Source organism: Oryctolagus cuniculus, chromosome 7, assembly GCF_051225735.1.
Source record: "Oryctolagus cuniculus isolate XC-2025 breed Fujian yellow rabbit chromosome 7, ASM5122573v1, whole genome shotgun sequence".
NCBI lineage: Eukaryota > Metazoa > Chordata > Mammalia > Lagomorpha > Leporidae > Oryctolagus > Oryctolagus cuniculus.
This window is the reverse complement of record NC_142873.1, coordinates 134174117-134193539: the sequence shown is the minus strand read 5'-3', so window position 1 is coordinate 134193539 and position 19423 is coordinate 134174117. Positions and strand designations below refer to the sequence as shown.

At 44.6% G+C, this 19423-nt stretch overlaps 1 protein-coding gene across 44 annotated transcripts in view; it reads left to right on the top strand.

The window, feature by feature from the left end:
- MACF1 (microtubule actin crosslinking factor 1) overlaps window positions 1–19423 on the top strand; it is a 407864-nt gene that overhangs the window by 362469 nt on the left and 25972 nt on the right. For all 44 annotated transcript variants that reach the window (XM_051857911.3, XM_070078713.1, XM_089300949.1 and 41 more), the window contains 19 exons: window positions 158–384; window positions 1818–1940; window positions 2036–2137; window positions 2918–3019; window positions 3105–3278; window positions 3368–3523; window positions 3670–3867; window positions 4606–4734; window positions 5664–5837; window positions 8159–8314; window positions 8426–8632; window positions 8761–8880; window positions 10389–10558; window positions 11868–12027; window positions 12524–12718; window positions 13026–13154; window positions 14443–14586; window positions 15003–15191; window positions 17880–18000. In XM_051857911.3, the coding sequence (XP_051713871.2) occupies window positions 158–384; window positions 1818–1940; window positions 2036–2137; window positions 2918–3019; window positions 3105–3278; window positions 3368–3523; window positions 3670–3867; window positions 4606–4734; window positions 5664–5837; window positions 8159–8314; window positions 8426–8632; window positions 8761–8880; window positions 10389–10558; window positions 11868–12027; window positions 12524–12718; window positions 13026–13154; window positions 14443–14586; window positions 15003–15191; window positions 17880–18000 (2976 nt within the window). The remainder of the gene's footprint in view (window positions 1–157; window positions 385–1817; window positions 1941–2035; window positions 2138–2917; window positions 3020–3104; window positions 3279–3367; window positions 3524–3669; window positions 3868–4605; window positions 4735–5663; window positions 5838–8158; window positions 8315–8425; window positions 8633–8760; window positions 8881–10388; window positions 10559–11867; window positions 12028–12523; window positions 12719–13025; window positions 13155–14442; window positions 14587–15002; window positions 15192–17879; window positions 18001–19423) is intronic.

Genomic DNA, 19423 nt, shown 5'->3' with positions numbered 1-19423 from the left:
TCCCTTCATGTAGGAGACCAACATAGGCAGAAAATGCTAACTCAAAATAATAAAAGTAAAGCTAAGGTAGAGAACTAGAGCTTTTTGATAAATATTTCCTTGAAAGTGTCAGATTTAGATGGACGTGCTTATTCAGGTGTCATCTTTACCTCCTCAGAAATCCAAGACAAATTGGATCAGATGGTATTCTTCTGGGAGGACATCAAAGCTCGGGCTGAAGAGCGAGAAATTAAGTTCCTTGATGTCCTTGAGTTAGCAGAGAAGTTCTGGTATGACATGGCAGCTCTCCTGGCGACCATGAGAGACACCCAGGATATCATCCATGACTTGGAAAGCCCTGGCATTGACCCATCTATCATCAAGCAACAGGTTGAAGCTGCTGAGGTAAGGCAAAAACAAAACCCTATCTCTTATGTCTTAGAGAAAAGCATTTTATCTGAGAATAAACAGTGGAAAATAAGAATCGATCTTGGATTCATTTTCCAGCAATAAGAATTGTTACTGGGGGTTGGTCCTGTGTAACAGCGGGTAAAACCACCACCTGCAGTGCCAGCATCCTGTATGGGTTTGAGTCCCAGCTTCTCCTCTTGTGATCCAGCTCTCTGCTATGGCCTGGGATAGCAGTGGAAGTTGGCACAAGTCTTTGGGCTCCTGCACCCACATGGGAGACCCAGAAGAAGTCTTGGCTCCTGGCTTCAGATTGGCACAGCTCCGGCTGCTGCGGCCATTTAGGGAGTGAACCAGCAGATGGAATACCGGTCTCTCTGTCTCTGCCTCTCCTTCTCTCTCTGTAAATCTGACTTTCAAATAAAATAAATAAATCTTTAAAAAAAAAAAGAAATTGTTACTTTGACATGTTTTTGTAGTCTTTTGAGGGAGTCTAATTTTTGCTAAATTCATTTCTTATCCGTTTAACACAAAGACAAGCCTATCTTAATATTCTGTCTCTTCTTACATTTATTTATTAAGATTTACTTATTTGAAAGGCAGAGTTACAGAGAGGCAGAGGTAGATGTAGAGAAAAAGGTCTTATATCTGCTGTTTCACTCCCCAGATGGCTGCAATGGCCAGAGCTGAGCCAATCTGAAGCCAGGAGCCAGGAGTTTCTGAGTCTTCCACATGGGCACAGGGACACAAGGATTTGGGCCATCTTCTACTGCTTTCCCAGGCCATAGCAGAGAGCTGGATAAGAAGTAGAGTAGCTGAAACTCAAACCAGTGCCCACATGGGATGTCGGCACTGCAGCTTCACCCACTACACCACAATGCCCCATTATTTATTTATTTTTATTTCAGCTATTTTTCCTTATAGAAATTCTCCTCTGTACCACATCAGTGCCAGTCCATGAATCACTCTTTAGGACCTGGTACAGAACTGACTTTCTTCCAGATTATATAGCCTAGCACTCCTGTTACGCTGGACTGTCTTTCAGCACTCAAGTTTGTGACTTGTGCTGAATTAGTTTACCCCTGTTGTTAATCTCTGTAACAGACTTCTGGCTATAGATTTTAATCTCCTTGGAGGCAAGAAGGGATGAGCATTTGGTAAATTACCGAAGCTCATTGTACTTTTGCTATACTGTTTTGTATGTTTGCGTATGTATCTGGAGTGTGTGTGTATATATGGGAAATAACCTCCTGGAGCCTGAAGCTTCACCATCTAGAAAGTGAAATATTATTATAAACATTGAGAAACTTTTGTGAAGCCACCAGTTCTGCTAAACATCTGCTATTGATGAGGGTATAAATTACATTTGCAAAGTTTGAGAAGTTTTGTTCTACTCTGTTTTGGCTCATGTTCTGTTCGTTTCCATGTAGACTATTAAGGAGGAGACAGATGGGCTGCATGAGGAGTTGGAGTTCATCCGAATCCTTGGAGCAGATTTGATCTTTGCCTGTGGGGAAACTGAGAAGCCTGAAGTAAAGAAGAGCATTGATGAGGTGTGGAGGAAGGGACAAGGATTCCGTGAAATGTGGTGGCCTCGGACTGGAGAGTGGCAATAATGGGAAAATCTGATTGAGTGTTTTTTCCCTAGATGAATAATGCTTGGGAGAACTTAAACAAGACATGGAAAGAGAGGCTAGAGAAACTGGAGGACGCCATGCAAGCTGCTGTGCAGTATCAGGACACTCTTCAGGTGAGAGGTCAGGAGGCGGCACCAAGGAAAGACAGGTTCCATTTGCCCTGTGTCATTTTCTGAATCCAGCACAAGATTGGACTATCTTCTTCAAATGTGAGACAGGTTTCCCACTTTTAATGAGAAAAGTACTGACGTGTACAAATTTCTGCTCCTCCTGCTGTTTCTGTCATCCTGCGTGCTCACCATACCTGTCCTTCAGCTGTACGGTGAAGCTGGCCGTACGTTGCCTGCTTGAAGTTCCAAGCCCAGGTTATCTGGAGATACAACTTGGCACAGTAGCTTTAGGACATCGTGAGCTAGCTAGCTGCCAATGAGAAACACTGACCTTCGTTCAAATTGAGTTCAAGGGTACTTCTAAAAGTTTGTAGAAAAACAGAGTTAAAAGTTTATTTTGGTGCCAAAGAATTTTGAAATCCACAAAGCTTTTTCATGATACACATTTTCCTTGAACTTTACAAAGACTACTCAGGTGTTTGTATGGACTTCAAAAATTTTTGCACCAAAGTAAACATTATCTTCTAATTCCATTTTCCAAGAGCTTTTAAGTACCTCGTATTTCTAGATTGTAGTTTATTTTTGGCATCATGCCAATAATGTTGACTCTATTCCCAAATCCTGATGTTTTTGGAATAAAAATCATTCTCCCTTACCTCTGCCCCTTAATTAAACCACAGATGGCATAAGGTGCTTTGATTTAACTTTTATGTTATTAGGAATCCTGGCAGTTCTCTCTTGACTCCCATGTTTTGTTTTTGACTCTTTGTAATTTTATTTTAGGCTATGTTTGACTGGCTAGATAACACTGTGATTAAACTCTGTACCATGCCTCCTGTTGGCACTGACCTCAACACTGTTAAAGACCAGCTGAATGAAATGAAGGTTTGTATGTGGGAATGGGATTTGAGAATATTGCTCCTTTTTCATTTTTAAAGGCTTGGTTTGATGTTAAGTATGTTTTTAATAGGAGTTCAAAGTGGAAGTTTACCAGCAGCAAATTGAGATGGAGAAGCTTAATCACCAGGGTGAGCTGATGTTAAAGAAAGCTACTGATGAAACGGACAGAGACATTATACGAGAACCACTGACAGAACTCAAACACCTCTGGGAGAATCTGTGTGAGAAAATTGCCCACAGACAGGTAGGGTGCATGGTAGAGTCGGTAAATGAGCTATTACTGCCTTTTCTCACTTCCTAACCAATGTTCCCTTTCTGTCTTTTTCTGAGTAGCATAAGCTAGAAGGTGCTCTCTTGGCCCTTGGCCAGTTCCAGCATGCCCTAGAGGAACTGATGAGTTGGCTGATTCACACTGAAGAGTTGTTAGATGCTCAGAGACCAATAAGCGGAGATCCAAAAGTCATTGAAGTTGAGCTCGCAAAGCACCATGTAAGTATTTTCATTTTTCATCTCTACTCTCTTAGTTTGAGACCAGATCCAGCCACCAGAGGAAGCCTTTTGATGGTGTGTGTATCTTAGAGAACCAGGCTTGGTGATATCTGTAGAGATAAATTATGTTGTTCAACATGTTTTAGGTCCTGAAAAATGATGTTTTGGCTCATCAAGCCACAGTGGAAACAGTCAATAAAGCTGGCAATGAGCTGCTTGAATCCAGTGCTGGAGATGATGCCAGCAGCTTAAGGAGCCGTTTGGAAACCATGAACCAGTGCTGGGAGTCAGTGTTACAAAAAACAGAGGAGAGGGAGCAGCAGCTGCAGTCGACACTACAGCAGGTACAAGCGTCATCCAAGCCAGGTCAGAAGATCTGTGCAGATAACATCTGAAAGAGAGCCTAAGTCAAGGCAGAGAGAGGAAAGCAATATGAGGCAGAACCCCCTATATCTTAAGAGGGAAAATCCTTTCTGTTCTGGAAAAGAACTGCTTTTGAGTGGAGGTTCTTTCGGTACTCATTTGTAGCCCAGTCTGTAAACTGTTCAAGGTTAGTAGGTCTGCACTGTAATACCTTTGTCACAGATTCAGTTTTTTTTCCTCAGATCAAGTCAGGTTCCTCCTCATTTAACAGCACCTTGGTCAGTTAGTCAGTTCATCATCAGATTATAGCAGGTGTCTATAGTATGTTATAGAGAGGTTTTTTTCCTGCCAAGGGCATTTAGATATTTATAACATCATTCATGAGTCTTACGAAATTATCAACTTAAAAATCAGGCTGCTGAGTTTCGAGTCCTGTTTGCATTTTGAGTCCTGCCTGTGGTTGTCTTGGCAAGACCAGACCAAATGATTTCATAGGCCTTATATGGCCTGCAAGCCGGATGTTCCCCACCCTGGTAAAGAATTCAGCTTGATTGTAACAGTAATTAAATAAATCAGCCCCATAGTAATCCCAGCAACAGAATACCTCTGCCTGAGAACAGACCAAAATTCCTCCTCAAAGTTCTCATATGATCATCTTGCAAGTTTACTCTTGAAACTGAGAATTGACTGCTGATATCCTGGTATCTTTCTCTCAAAAGGCCCAGGGTTTCCACAGTGAAATTGAAGATTTCCTCCTGGAACTGACTAGAATGGAGAGTCAACTTTCTGCATCTAAGCCCACAGGAGGACTTCCTGAAACCGCTAGGGAACAGCTTGATACACATATGGTAAAAGCAATTCTTGAAACTGAGCATAAGCAGCCCTTATTCAGTAGCCCCTTTCTCAATGCACAAAGATAAATTTATCTGAGTGTTTACAAAGTAATACAGTAGAGTTAGAGAGAAACCTTCCATTCTCTGGTTCACTTCCAGAATGGCCAGGGCCAGGTCAGGGTGAAGCCAGGAGCTTCATATGCTTCTATCACATGGGTAGTAGGGGCCCGGATATTTGGGCCATCTTCCACTGCTTTCCTAGGTGCATTAGCAGGGAGCTGGTTCAAAAGTAGAGCAGCCAGGACTCAAATAGGCACACATATGGCATGCTAGCATCACAGGCAACATTAGCATGTTGCACCACAGTGCTGGCCACCCCCTCCCCTTTTAATGCCCCTCATCTATAGGTTTTTAGTACCTAACCATAGGCAACAGTAGTGACAGGGAAGAGTTAACGGGAAATACATTGGTGAGATGGAAAATTTTTAATTGATCCCTTTGGTTGACACAAGAATATTGACTTGAAGTTGAGAGGATCAGAAGACTAAAATATGACACAATGTGTTTATATTTCAGAAGACTCCTTAGTGGAGATTTGGGGAAATCCAGTAGATATTGGCAATATTTCAAAAAAGAATGCTGAGAACAAAAGGCAACATAATTTCCAAGCAAATCCTTCATGAAAAGGAGAAACTATTGGGGTCTATTTTTATAATCTCTGATCCTAAAAATTGTTTTTCTCTTATTTACTTGGTGACAAAATCATTTTACTGTTAAGGGAGATGCATTTTTCCCTAGTGCTCACTCAGCAGTTTAACTGAATCCAGAAGAAAAGTTTTTTGTCATTTGAGGCCTTCTTGGAATTTTCCAGACTGCTAGTGAACCTGTGGGGGTGTCTTCCCCAGAGTTAGCATTATTGATATCCTCCCTGCCTTTTCTCATAGGAACTGTACTCCCAGCTGAAAGCCAAGGAGGAGACTTACAATCAGCTGCTTGACAAGGGCAGACTCATGCTCCTCAGCCGTGGTGATTCTGGATCTGGCTCCAAGACAGAACAGAGTGTGGCGCTCCTGGAGCAGAAGTGGCGCGTGGTCAGCAGTAAGATGGAGGAAAGAAAGGTATTGCCACAGAGCACACCATGGGATTGCGGTGTCTGAGTCGTGGGCCTGGTGATTGTGTGTGGTTACCATCTTGTTTCTGTAAAGATCTTTGCATATTCCAACAGAAGCTGCAGAACCAAACCCCGCCAAGCTGGCCTCTGACTAATCAAGCTCTCTTTTCTGCCATTAAGTTTCCATTTTACATTCATGTCAAATTGCATTGATACTGTTTATGATTAATTATGAGTTTCTTTTCTATATCTACCAGTTAAGATGTTAGTACCTGGTAACGCTTTAGTCATGGACTTTAAATCACATGCTACTCACCAGTTTGTCTTCTCACTCAAAAACAAGGTTTTGCTTGAGTTGGTGACTTGGAATTGGGAAGGTGGGGTCAGGCCACATAAGGAGAATGACTACTCATTCTCTACAAGGAATTTGATTTCTAGTATCAATGCAGTGTGGAAAAAAATTTACTAAAAATCAAGATGGCTTCTTGCCATTCTTCAAAAATCAGTTCCTTTTCAAAAACAGAGAACTATAAATACCTTGTCCTGAATTATTATTTTTTGGAGTAAAAATGTGGGGGAAAAAAAAAAGCTTTGTCAGATCAAGTGTGAAATGTGCGTACAAACCTGTTTTGCACATAATAAATACTTTCAGAGCAAGTGTGTACTAGGTTTTACACTGGGTTTATTAGTGGGAATAATAAATGCATGGACCCTGTCATTGTGAAACTACTAGGCAGAAGCTCATAAAGCATTTAACATATAAGTGAACATTTTGCCAGATTAGAATCCTTGTAGTGTAGGGTTGGGTAATTTTGTTATGAAGAATGGCCAGGGGCTGATGTTGTGATGCAGCAGGTAAAGCTCACTCTTGGGATGCTCGCATACCGGATCAGAGTGCCAGTTTGGTCCCAGCTGCTCCACTTCCCAAATGTGTCTTGGAAGTAGCTGTTCCTCATCATGGAACTGGTCAAACAAAAACTGGGCATCAAGGATATTTGTTTCTGATTTTGCAGAAACATTAAATTTCAGAATCACCCAAGTCATTTAAGTAAGTATGTATGGTGCTCTATTAAAGACTACTGTGTGGAAAAATTCTTGACATCTAAGAGCTTGCAATGCCTTAATTTCTAAACGTTCTTTTAATATTAATTTTATTCATTTTAAAGGCAGATGGCTGCAACCACCAGGCCTGAGCCAGGCTGAAGCCAGGTGCCAGGAGCTTCATCTGGCTCTCCCACGTGGGTGGCAGGGACTGCTTTTTCCAGGCCATTAGCAGGGAGCTGGATCAGAAGTAGAGCATCCAGGACATGAACCAGCACCTGTATGGGATGCTAGTGTTGTAGGCAGTGGCTTTACCTGCTACACCACAGCACTGGCCCTGATTATTTGTACTTTCAATGACATTAATTAATGTTTGGGTGGAAGAGGGGAGCAATTACAAGATTAACCTGAAAACGCAAAGAGGAAAATAAAAGTCATACATAACCCAAACAGAATTAACAGCAGTTAGCATTTCTAGTGTACAACTTAGGGTTTTTCTGTGTATTTTCATTTTTGGTGTCCTATCAGGATTTTGCCTTGCCTGCCTCATAGATGGGTAAGAGTCAGAAGTGATCACCGAGACGCTGGGGTTAGGGTCTCTGAGAATAGAGCTTGTGGACCCTGAAACCGGGGTTTGCTCTTGTCCTGACAGTGCAGTTCTTTTGCCATCCTGGGTGGGTGAAAGTGGCCAGTAATTTACTTGTAGTGTGGTCAGATGTCTGCCTAGAATGTCATGGCTTCTTTTAATGACCTTTCCTGCTTTCAGACTTGGGCTTTTTCATGTGCCTTGTTTTCTGAAAGCATGTATTTAAGCAGAGATCACAGCAGTGGACATTATCTTTGGGGTAACGTGCTTTTCATTTAACCATTTTACACCACAAAAACACATTAAAGGAAAGAACCTGAGACTTTGCCCAAAGCAAGTTACAGATCTTGCAGCTGTCCCCACTGAAAGGTCTGGTGACTTAGCATTTGCTGAATAGCTTTATTCCTGTTTGTTTGTTTGTTTGTTTTAATGTCCCAGGAAGTGTGGAAGAGCAGAGAAAGGAAGTCCACTGCTAATTGTGCCGTGTTTTCCACGAACACAGTCCTTATCCCATTGTTCAGTTTCAGACAGACATTGAAATGTCCCCTTCTTTACAAACAAGGCATGTTTGGAGGTTGATTAAATGAGGCTTCCTTTTTAGAGATCATTTTATGTGGTGTACAGTTCATACTTTTGTTACTGAAGCTATAATTTCTGAATTTGGCACTTTTTCTCTTTGTGTGTTTTACTTAAAAATTCAGTCAAAGCTGGAAGAAGCTCTCAACCTGGCAACAGAATTCCAGAATTCCCTACAAGAATTTATCAACTGGCTCACTCTAGCAGAGCAGAGTTTAAACATCGCCTCTCCTCCCAGCCTGATTCTAAACACTGTCCTTTCCCAGATAGAGGAGCACAAGGTAACTATGACATGATGGTGTTGTCTGCCTTTTGAAAGGGCTAAAGGATAGGAATACTTCTTTATGTTACCTTTCATTTAAAAAGAGCATTGTTGGTCCTCTCCAACCCAGGTTTTTGCTAATGAAGTAAATGCACATCGAGACCAGATCATTGAGTTGGATCAAACTGGGAATCAGCTTAAGTTCCTTAGCCAAAAACAGGATGTTGTTCTGATCAAGAATTTGTTGGTTAGCGTCCAGTCCCGGTGGGAGAAGGTTGTGCAGAGATCTATTGAAAGGGGCCGATCACTAGATGATGCCCGGAAGCGAGCAAAACAAGTAAGTGTAAGAAAAACATAGTCATTTATTAAACAACTTTGAACTGTATGTATTGAGTCTCTGGAATGACTCTCATATGCAAGTTATGTACTTTGCATATTCATTCATTATTTCTTATATAACTTCAGTTCCATGAAGCTTGGAAAAAACTGATTGACTGGCTAGAAGATGCAGAAAGTCATCTGGACTCAGAACTGGAGATATCTAATGACCCAGACAAGATTAAACTTCAGCTTTCTAAGCATAAGGTAAAGCAGTTCATTGTTCTTAGGTATTCACTAAAAGTTGTAGCTTACACAAAAGGAATCAGAACTAGTTAAAAAAAAAAAAGCAGGTTTTGCCACACAGTTGAGTTGTTTTGTTGTTTTTGTTTTAAAGATTTATTTATTTTATTTGAAAGGCAGAGTTACAGAGAGGCAGAGAGGGGTCTTCCGTTTACTGGGTCATTCCCCAGATGGCTGCAATGGCCGGAGCTGAGCCAATCCGAAGCCAAGAGCTTCTTCCCCATCTCCTGTGGGGGTGCAGAGGCCCAAGGACTTGGGCCATCTTCCTTTGCTTTTGCAGGCCATAGCAGAGAGCTGGAACAGAAATGGAACAGCCAGGACTCAAACTGGCACCCATATGGGATGTTGGCACTGCAAACGGTGGCTTTACCCACTACGCCACAGCACCAGCCCCCCTAGTGAGTTTAAACCACAATTTAGGACACATGTATCCCCTATCAGTAACAAGTCCTACCTGTTTTCTTTTCTTTCTTTTTTTTTTTTTTTTTTTTGACAGAGTGGACAGAGAGAAAGGTCTTCCTTTTTGCCATTGGTTCACCCTCCAATGGCCGCCGTGGCCAGCACGCTGTGGCCAGCGCACCGCACTGATCTAAAGGCAGGAGCCAGGTGCTTATCCTGGTCTCCCATGGGGTGCAGGGCCCAAGCACTTGGGCCATCCTCCACTGCCTTCCCGGGCCACAGCAGAGAGCTGGCCTGGAAGAAGGGCAACCGGGACAGAATCCGGCGCCCCAACCGGGACTAGAACCCGGTGTGCCAGCGCCGCTAGGCGGAGGATTAGCCTATTGAGCCACGGCGCCGGCCCTTGCCTGTTTCTAATCCAGCTTCCTGTTAAGGCACACCTGGTGAGAAGCAGGTGATGGCTCAAGTACTTAGGTCCCTGCCATACATTTGGAGGTCCAGATGGAATTCCTGGCTCTTGACTTTACCTTTGGCCTAACCTTGGCTATTATCAGCATTTGGGGAGTGAATCAGTAGATTGAAGAGTTTGCTCTTGGTTCATGTGCATTTCCCTCGCTCTCTCTCACTCTCTCTCTCTCTCTCTCCCCCTCCCTCCCTCCCTTTCTTTCTCTCTCCCTCCCTTTCTCCCTCTCTCCCTCCCACCTTCCCCCCTTCAAATAAATAAACTTTTAAAAAGTCAATTGGCTAATGATAAAAAGTCAAGATGATGAAGCCAGATTTTTTGTTTTATATCTAGGCATTGTAAGCACTGTCTAACAATGACATTTGGCTTTTTTAAAAGTTCAAATAAAGTGGTTATGAGCAACAGGTGCCTGTGGGCTTTTAAAAATTGTTATATACTACTGTATGTGACATAAACAAAAATCACAAATTTATATAGAGTAAACTATCATTAACTTTAGGTCAAGAAGTAGTGTTATTCCCACTGAAAACTCAAAAAGAATTGTTTTTTATTCCAAGTCAAGACATCATTTGAATTTTAACATGTTTTTCTCTGCTTTCTGGAAACATAGGAGTTTCAAAAAACTCTTGGTGGCAAACAGCCTGTGTACGATACCACAATTAGAACTGGCCGAGCACTGAAAGAGAAGACTCTGCTTCCTGATGATACTCAGACACTTGACAACTTACTGGGAGAAGTCAGAGACAAATGGGATACAGTCTGTGGCAAGTCTGTGGAGCGGTGAGCATGAGTGTCCCCTTCCTGTGTCTTTATGGCATCCCCAAAAGCAACTTGAGAGACTGTCGCCAGCTCCCATCAGGAAGAGAATTTGTCAGGAAGAGAATTTGTACCATCTTTTTTTTTTTTTTTTTTTTTTTTTTTTTTTTTGACAGGCAGAGTGGACAGTGAGAGAGAGAGAGACAGAGAGAAAGGTCTTCCTTTGCCGTTGGTTCACCCTCCAATGGCTGCCGCGGCCGGCGCACCGCGCTGATCCGAAGCCAGGAGCCAGGTGCTTCTCCTGGTCTCCCATGGGGTGCAGGGCCCAAGCACTTGGGCCATCCTCCACTGCACTCCCTGGCCACAGCAGAGAGCTGGCCTGGAAGAGGGGCAACCGGGACAGAATCCGGCGCCCCGACCAGGACTAGAACCCGGCGTGCCGGCGCCGCAAGGCGGAGGATTAGCCTAGTGAGCCACGGCGCCGGCAAGAATTTGTACCATCTTGATAGCTCCAGTTACTTCAAAGGGAGTTATGAAACAATTTGAAGAAAATGTATTAAAATTCTCATTTTAGGCATGTTTTAGAAAGAGGCCTATAAAAATCAAGCCAGTGGTAATAGAATATGAGTGACTAAAATATTTGGAAGTGCGCCGTTTGTAATAGCAACAGGTGCCTCGTGGAGAGTGCTCACCGCGTGTCAGTGCTGCTTGAATTACTCCATGGAACTGTAATACCTGACTCTTACTGAGCTATTATTACAGAATTGGTGCCAACAGGTGCCTGCTAATCATTTAATCCTCTTAGCCACTTGGGTGGATTCTGATTTTATTCCCACTTTACAGATGAAAAAATGATCATAAGGAGGTTTCTTAACTCCCCCCTCCAAGATCACTCAGCTACTGAGTGAAAGAGCTGGGGTTTGAACCCAAGCAGTTTGGTTTGAAGAGTTGCACTTTTATTCATTCAGGCCACTGTGCTATGCTAAATGTGAGAGTCTCTCTGCACTATTTGTACTCCACCGATTGGGGTAGGTTGACGTAATCAACGTCAGACCTTGGGTGTCAGGGTGGGTCTGTGTGTCATTAGACTGTAAGATGCCCAAAGAGCGTCTATGCCCATACCCTGCACTATACTTAATCCTTTCTAGAGAGTGGTTTGTTTAAAGATGTCTGGGCATCTCTCTTAATCCCTTTTTACTCTACTTCTAACTGTTTTAACATAGAAGTCTCTCTCTGTATAGAGTTCAAGCAATATTCCCTTTCAGCAGTCAGACTTGTAGGCCACTCATAAAAAGAATCCTTAAAAATGATGGGGCTCATATGCATTTCTCAGGCAGCACAAGTTGGAGGAAGCCCTGCTGTTTTCGGGACAGTTCATGGATGCTTTGCAGGCCTTGGTCGACTGGTTGTACAAGGTGGAGCCACAGCTGGCTGAGGACCAGCCTGTGCATGGGGACCTCGACCTTGTCATGAACCTCATGGATGCCCACAAGGTGAGGAATGAGATCTGGGCTGCGTGATTTTTATTAATCCACTTCTGGACCTAACAAGCCTAACACCACACACGCCAATATTTAGTATGACCTACATGTCTGTCGTGTTGAGCTGCATAATATTCTGTTTCAGCACAAAGTATTCAGCAGTATCTTGAAATCACATCAAATTCTTCTGTGCACAGCTGATGGTGTTCTTTTGTATCTCCCTTAATTCTGGCAATGTTAATATAATTATTCCTGTTTTACAGATGAGGAAACTGGGACTCAAGTTAGGCAACTTATCCAAAGTCACGCAGCTTATAAATGCCTGAGCTGACATTTATTTTAGAGCCAGGTCTTCTGGTTGTTCTTTCCTACACATTGTTCTGCCTCCCTCTGTGCATAAAAGATGCATGATTACAACCTACCAAGGCAATGATTACCCTCTCTGTAGTTTTACTTCTCAGATTCAAACATTCTCCAAGCAAAGGAATTTTCCAATTTTCTTTTCTAGGTTTTCCAGAAGGAACTGGGAAAGCGAACAGGAACAGTTCAGGTCCTGAAGCGGTCAGGCCGAGAGCTGATTGAGAACAGCCGTGATGACACCACTTGGGTCAAAGGGCAGCTTCAGGAACTGAGCACTCGGTGGGACACCGTGTGTAAACTCTCTGTTTCCAAACAAAGCCGACTTGAGCAGGCTTTAAAACAGGTGAGAGGAGGTGGCTGGGCCAACCTAGTGGGTGTCTGAGCTGACTCATTATTTGTTCATTGGGATCAAGTGTAGCCAGTCATGAACATAACAAAGTCGAAAATGAATAATCTAACATGTCCTACAAGACTCTAATACTCATTTGTACTAGTGTTAGAGAAATGATTTATTTTATTTTCTACGAATGAACGATGACCTTACTCTGATACACTAAGGATTCAGTAGTGGTCTTTTTCCCTGGCACGCCACTGTGTCTGGGACCTCAGCTGCAGCAAGTGGTTTGATCTTTTGTGCTCGGTTATTTCAGGCAGAAGAGTTTCGGGACACAGTCCACATGCTGTTGGAGTGGCTTTCTGAAGCAGAGCAAACACTTCGCTTTCGGGGAGCACTTCCTGATGACACGGAGGCCCTGCAGTCTCTTATTGACACCCATAAGGTAATCCAGCCCTCGATGCAGTGACCTCTGCTGCCCACCGCAGCGAGGGCTGCCTCACCCTCAGGAAAACCGCTTTTGCTGAAAGGGAGCAAAACAAGAATGGGCTCAGCTCACTGTTTTAGCAGGAATGAGGGGGAAGTGATGGCAGGTCATTCACTTTTACAAAAATAACATGTTGGTTGTAAACAGTTTAAACACCTAGCACTGTGTAAAGGAAAATGTAGGTTATTTCACCTTCTTTGCACTTCACTAGCACATGCTTTGATTGGCTTTCTTATGTTAACAACTTTGGACCCTATTCTGATTTCCAAGAGCCCTTCTAAGCTGTTGAAAGCAATGGAGTATCTGAGGCATCCATCTGTCCTACTAATGAATGGGGAAATGTTTCATTTTTAAATTTTCATGTTGTGGCACAGTAGGTTAATCCTCCACCTGTGGTGCCAGCATTCCATATGGGCACTGGTTTAAGTCCTGGCTGCTCCTCTGCTGATCCAGCTCTCTGCTATGGCCTGGGAAAGCACTGGAAGATGACACAAGTCCTTGTGCCCCTGTATCCATGTTGGAGACCCAGAAGAAGCTTCTGGCCCCTGGCTTCAGATCGGCTCAGCTCTGGCCACTGCAGCCATTTGGGGAGTAAATCAGTGAATGGAAGAACTTTCTGTCTTCCTCTCACTGTAACTTTACCTGTCAAATAAATAAATAAAAATTTTTAAAAAGATGTTACTTCCCCAGAGATTCTATTTGATCTTATTTGCTGATTGGAGAAGGCAGACAATGACACAGAGATTGTTCCTGTCCCTGGTTCACTGCCCACATGCTGGGAGCTGGGAACTCAATGTAGATCTTCTACTTGTGTAACCTGGACCCAACTACTTGAGCCATCACTACTGCCTCCCAGGGTATGCATCAGCAGGAAGCAAATGCCTTCCACCTGCCCAGATTTTAATTTTGTTTCTATCATTGAATTATATTGTGGATATTTTAAAAATACTCTGTTTCATAACCATTGTTACATTTTTCCAAGCTAAATGTGTTTACAAATATGGAAATGAATAAACATGGGGTTAAAGAAAGAGAAACTAACTATAGTCTTTTCTAATACAGAAGGTTATTCTTGTAGAAATCCTTCACTTTTTTCCACATCTTTTAGAGCTGGAAAGAAAATGTTAGAGATGTCAAAGTCCAGGCTTTTACAAGTCTGTGCCAACACATTGAAGGAAAAGAATACACTAACAGTGCTAATAGCGTAGATTTGATCAGTTTTTGTTTGCAAATCTTTCTTGCTTAGGAATTCATGAAGAAAGTGGAAGAAAAGCGAGTGGATGTGAATGCAGCGGTAGCCATGGGCGAAGTCATCCTGGCCGTGTGCCATCCTGACTGTATCACAACCATCAAACACTGGATCACCATCATCCGAGCTCGCTTTGAGGAGGTGAGTTGGCACGCACGCCCAGAAAATGGGATTATAGTGACGAAATACTGCAGAGCCTTCTTTTCTTCCTGCTCCCTCCCGCCCACCAATCTCTCAGTCATTGGGACTGTTTCAACAGAAATTATGTTAGCTTGGTAAAGTGTGCAGTGGTCTGGGAGAATAGTGCTGGGGTGGTGATGTGTTGGCAGTGACTCCAGTGGATCCACGTGCTGTGGACCGCTGCCCCAGCCCTCTAGCATGTGCTAGAGTTGCTTTCAGGAGAGCAGATTTCCTACTCCAGCTTCGTCATTGGCATAAGAGCGAAGCCTATTGACTGTGTGGTGGTCTCACCGCTAAAAAGTCATTGTGAGGAGGTGAAAAGGACACAAAAGGACCTGCTTGACTGAAAGAGGCCATGGTTTCCCCCACCTGCACAGGTCTTGACATGGGCAAAGCAGCACCAGCAGCGTCTGGAAGCAGCCCTGTCAGAACTGGTGGCTAACGCCGAGCTCCTGGAGGAACTTCTGGCATGGATCCAGTGGGCCGAGACCACCCTCATTCAGCGGGATCAGGAGCCGATCCCTCAGAATATCGACCGAGTGAAAGCCCTGATCGCTGAGCATCAGGTATCTGAGCCTCCTTGTGCAGCTGCTGGTGTTTCCTGTGCTGGTCATGGGTCCCCTTTCCTTTGCCCTGTGTGTGTGTGTTTAATTGCTGTTTCACATACAAGGATGCTTTTAACAGTTTATGGAAGATGAAATTAAAAGCTGTTTATTTTGGTGTAGAAATTTTGAAATCCATGCATACAGGGGTCTTTAAGAAGTTCATAGAAAATACAAATGATGAAAAAACTATACCTTACCACAGGCTTAGCATAAAACAACACACCACACATGCCTCAGATTCTGGTTCAGGAGACTAGACATTCGTAGTAAGCTGGGTCCATTCCTTGGGATTACACCAGGCTGAAATCAAGGTGTCAGCCAGGGCTGCACTTCTCCTCTGAGTTCAGGATTTCTCTCAGGCTCATTCAAGCGGTCAGCTTACAGCTGTAAGACTGAGGCCTCCACTTTCTTGCTGGCTCTGTTAGGACTTGCTCACAGCTGCAGAGGCCACTCTCAGGTCTTAGACACACAGCCTCTTGTGTTTTCAAGGCTGGCAGGAGAAACTGCCAAGCATGCCCTGATGGGTCTTACATAGCAAAATGCAGTCAGGAGAAAGACTGTTCCATCATTTTCACTGATGCCCACGCCAGAGGGAAGGCCTTACACAGGGCATGTGCACCAGGAGTGGGAGTCCTGGGTGCTGTCTCAAAAGCCTGCCCCCCCATCTTTTGTTTTACTGTTCTCTGAGTCAAGGGCCCACTGACCTACCTCCATTGTGCCTGGGTTTGGAAAGATCTCTGGTATGAACCCAGAGGCCTCTCAGACCAAACCGACTAAAGGAGTTTTCAGATGAGCTATCCTTAAGAGGCAAATATGGTTTTGTTTTTTTTGTTTTTTGTTTTTTGTTTTTTTGACAGGCAGAGTGGACAGTGAGAGAGAGAGACAGAGAAAGGTCTTCCTTTTGCCGTTGGTTCACCCTCCAATGGCCGGCGTGCTGCGGCCGGCGCACCCCGCTGCCAATGGCAGGAGCCAGGTACTTCTCCTGGTCTCCCATGGGGTGCAGGGCCCAAGCACTTGGGCCATCCTCCACTGCACTCCCTGGCCACAGCAGAGAGCTGGCCTGGAAGAGGGGCAACCGGGACAGAATCCGGCGCCCTGACCGGGACTAGAACCTGGCGTGCCGGCGCCGCCAGACGGAGGATTAGCCTAGTGAGCCGCGGCGCCGGCCACAAATATGGTTTTTAAATGTGATAATTTACCCTGAACACAGTATGAATCTTGCTTATACTGTAGACAGCGTAGTCCTTTTCGTTTATGTAAATGATTGCGCTAGCAAGTGAGAACTCTTATACTTCCTATGAAGTTTACCCACACTGCTGCCTCCCTCTTCGCTCTGTCAGTCAAGCTTCTTGTTCCCTTATTTCCCATTCGCTCCCCAGGTCCCTGTGATCTGGCTCCCACCCCCAGGTCTGCAGACATTTTCAGTCTTTGTCTTCCTGATGTGTGACGCAGTTGACTCTTCCTTATCAATACTCCTCTAGCCATCTGTGCTCCTCTGTCTTGTTTTCCTCTGATCTTTCTGACCCCTTCTCCCCAGCCTTAGCTGATTCCTCGTACTTTGCCAACCCTTTAATGTAGGTGCTCCCCGAGTTCATCCCTGATGCTCTTCTCACGCTGCTGGGACTTATCCTATCCAGTGGCTTCAGCCATCACCTGTAAACCAAAGACTTGGATCTGTTTTTCTTCATCTCCAGCTCCACCATCCTCTGAAGTCCACGTACAGTAGACTAGAGGCAGCTCTGAAACGGCACTTTTATCTTTCTTCCTGGCCTGACCCCGCCCCCTCCCTTCCAAACCTGCCATATCTTGAGCCATTCACTTGACCAGCCACTCAAGTCATGAGTCGGCCATTCCTCCCTCTCCTCTACCCTTGCACCAAGCCATTCAACAGGTCTTGTCTGTCCTACTTTCAGAATACCTCTTGGTTCCATGTATCCTGCCCTGGTTCAAGCCCTCACCATGTTTTGGCTTCATTGCTACAGTGGTTTGCTAATCTTTTTACACTGCTAGTCATCCGCCTCCTCCCAACCCCATTCCCAGTTACTCTGCCTTCTACCCTGAAGCCACAGTAATGGCTCTAAAGTGTAGCTCTGATCATCTCTTCCCTGGATCAAAATCCTTCAGTTGTTCTGCCTCCCATCCCCACTGCTCTCAGAGTAAGACCCTAATCCTTAGCACAACACAGGGCTTTTGCTATATTTTCTCCTGCCTGCCTCTCCCGCCCCACCTCTTACCACTTCTCCATTTGCATCCTCTGCTCAGCTAGTGATTGGAAGGATCCTGGTTCACAACACTTTTTGGCCTCCCTGGTTCTGCTCAGGCTGTGCCCTCTGCCAGGACTGCCCTCCACCTATTCTTTGAATAATTCTTCATCCCTCAGTAACTCAGCCAAGGCGCCAGCCTCCAGGCAGCTTAGGCTGGGAAGTACCCCTCCTAAGTCTTCTTTGAACCCTGGGTGGCACTCAGTACTCTGACTTCTTGGTTCTTGGTTCTTGGGCTATGAGCTTCTTGAAGTCAGAGGAAGAAACACAAGGGTGTCTATCACTTCATCAGCCTGTCATGGACTTGGCCTTTGTTAGTGAAAAATTGCCTGATTCCATTTAAGTCGAAGGAATCTCAACTCTTTTTCCTATTTTTGTGTTTAACCAGACGTTTATGGAGGAGATGACACGCAAACAACCTGATGTGGATCGGGTCACCAAGACATACAAAAGGAAGACTGTGGAGCCCGCCCATGCACCCTTTGTGGAGAAATCCCGCAGCGGCAGCAGTATGTTCCTGGGCCACTGTGTTAGGACGTTTAATTCCTGCTCGTTGGAGTGCCTGTCAAAAAAATTCTGTCTTTCCACTTTCAAAAGCATACTAGATTTGAACCAAAATCCTTCTTATTTTAATGTTCCTCCTCACACTTCTTCGGCTGGTGCACTGCGCCGATCCGCAGCCAGGAGCCAGGTGCCTCCTCCTGGTCTCCCATGCAGGTGCAGAGCCCAAGCACTTGGGCCATCCTCCACTGCACTCCTGGGCCACAGCAGAGAGCTGGACTGGAAGAGGAGCAACCAGGACAGAACTGGTGCCCCAACCAGGACTAGATCCCGGGGTGCCGGTACTGCAGGCGGAGGATTAGCCTAGTGAGCCATGGTGCCGGCCCTCACACTTCTTTTTAATGTATGTTTATTTTCATCTACTTGAAAAGCAGAGTGACAGAGATCTTCCATTCATTGATTCACTCCCCAAATGCCTGCAACAGCCAGGGCTGGGCTAGGCTGAAACTAGAAGCCTGGAACTATATCCAGGTCTCTCACATGGATGGCAGGATCTCATGCCTCCCAAGATGCTTTAGCAGGAAGCTACAACTTGGAACAGCATGCTGAGATAGGAATCAGGCATCCCAAGCAGTGGCTGAACCCACTACACCACAACACCTGAGACAAAAATCTCGGTTTTTTGAAATTTACTTTTCTCACACTGATAGACGGTAGTTGTATTCCACAGTAAGAGGTTACAAGGTGGTTACACCTGTTCCTTTTTTTTTTTTTTTTTTTTTTTTTTTTGACAGGCAGAGTTAGAAAGGTCTTCCTTTTCCGTTGGTTCACCCCCCAAATGGCTGCTACAGCCAGCGCGCTGCGCCAATCCAAAACCAGGAGCTTCCTCCTGGTCTCCCATGCGGGTGCAGGCGCCCAAGCACTTTGGCCGTCCTCCACTGCCTTCCCAGACCACAGCAGAGAGCTGGACTGGAAGAGGAGCAACCGGGACTAGAACCCAGGGTGCCGCGCCACAGGTGGAGGATTAGCAAGTGAGCCGCGGCACCGGCCGATTATACCTGTTCTTTAACCATCACCTTCTAGTTCTTTTAGTGGCCTTTCCATTGTTTTGGTCGTCAGTGCTAGCTGCTTACATTTGGCTTGCACTAAATTAATCATAAGTAAGTCAGCCCCTGTAAAATCCATGGCTCATTTTGTTGAGTTGATGTGTCTTCAGCTCTCTAAGGTAGATCAGATACTGGCTGGAGGTAATTAATGTCGGAGACATACTAATTGGCTGGGGAGAATTTATAGTTTTGGAATTTTTACACCTCCCTACCTAAATATTGCCAGGTCTCATATTTTATTCTCAGTTACTATCTACATGTCATTATAGAGATCTCTTAACTTCATACATGTGGCTTTTTCTCTCTGTGGACTAACAAAACTAGC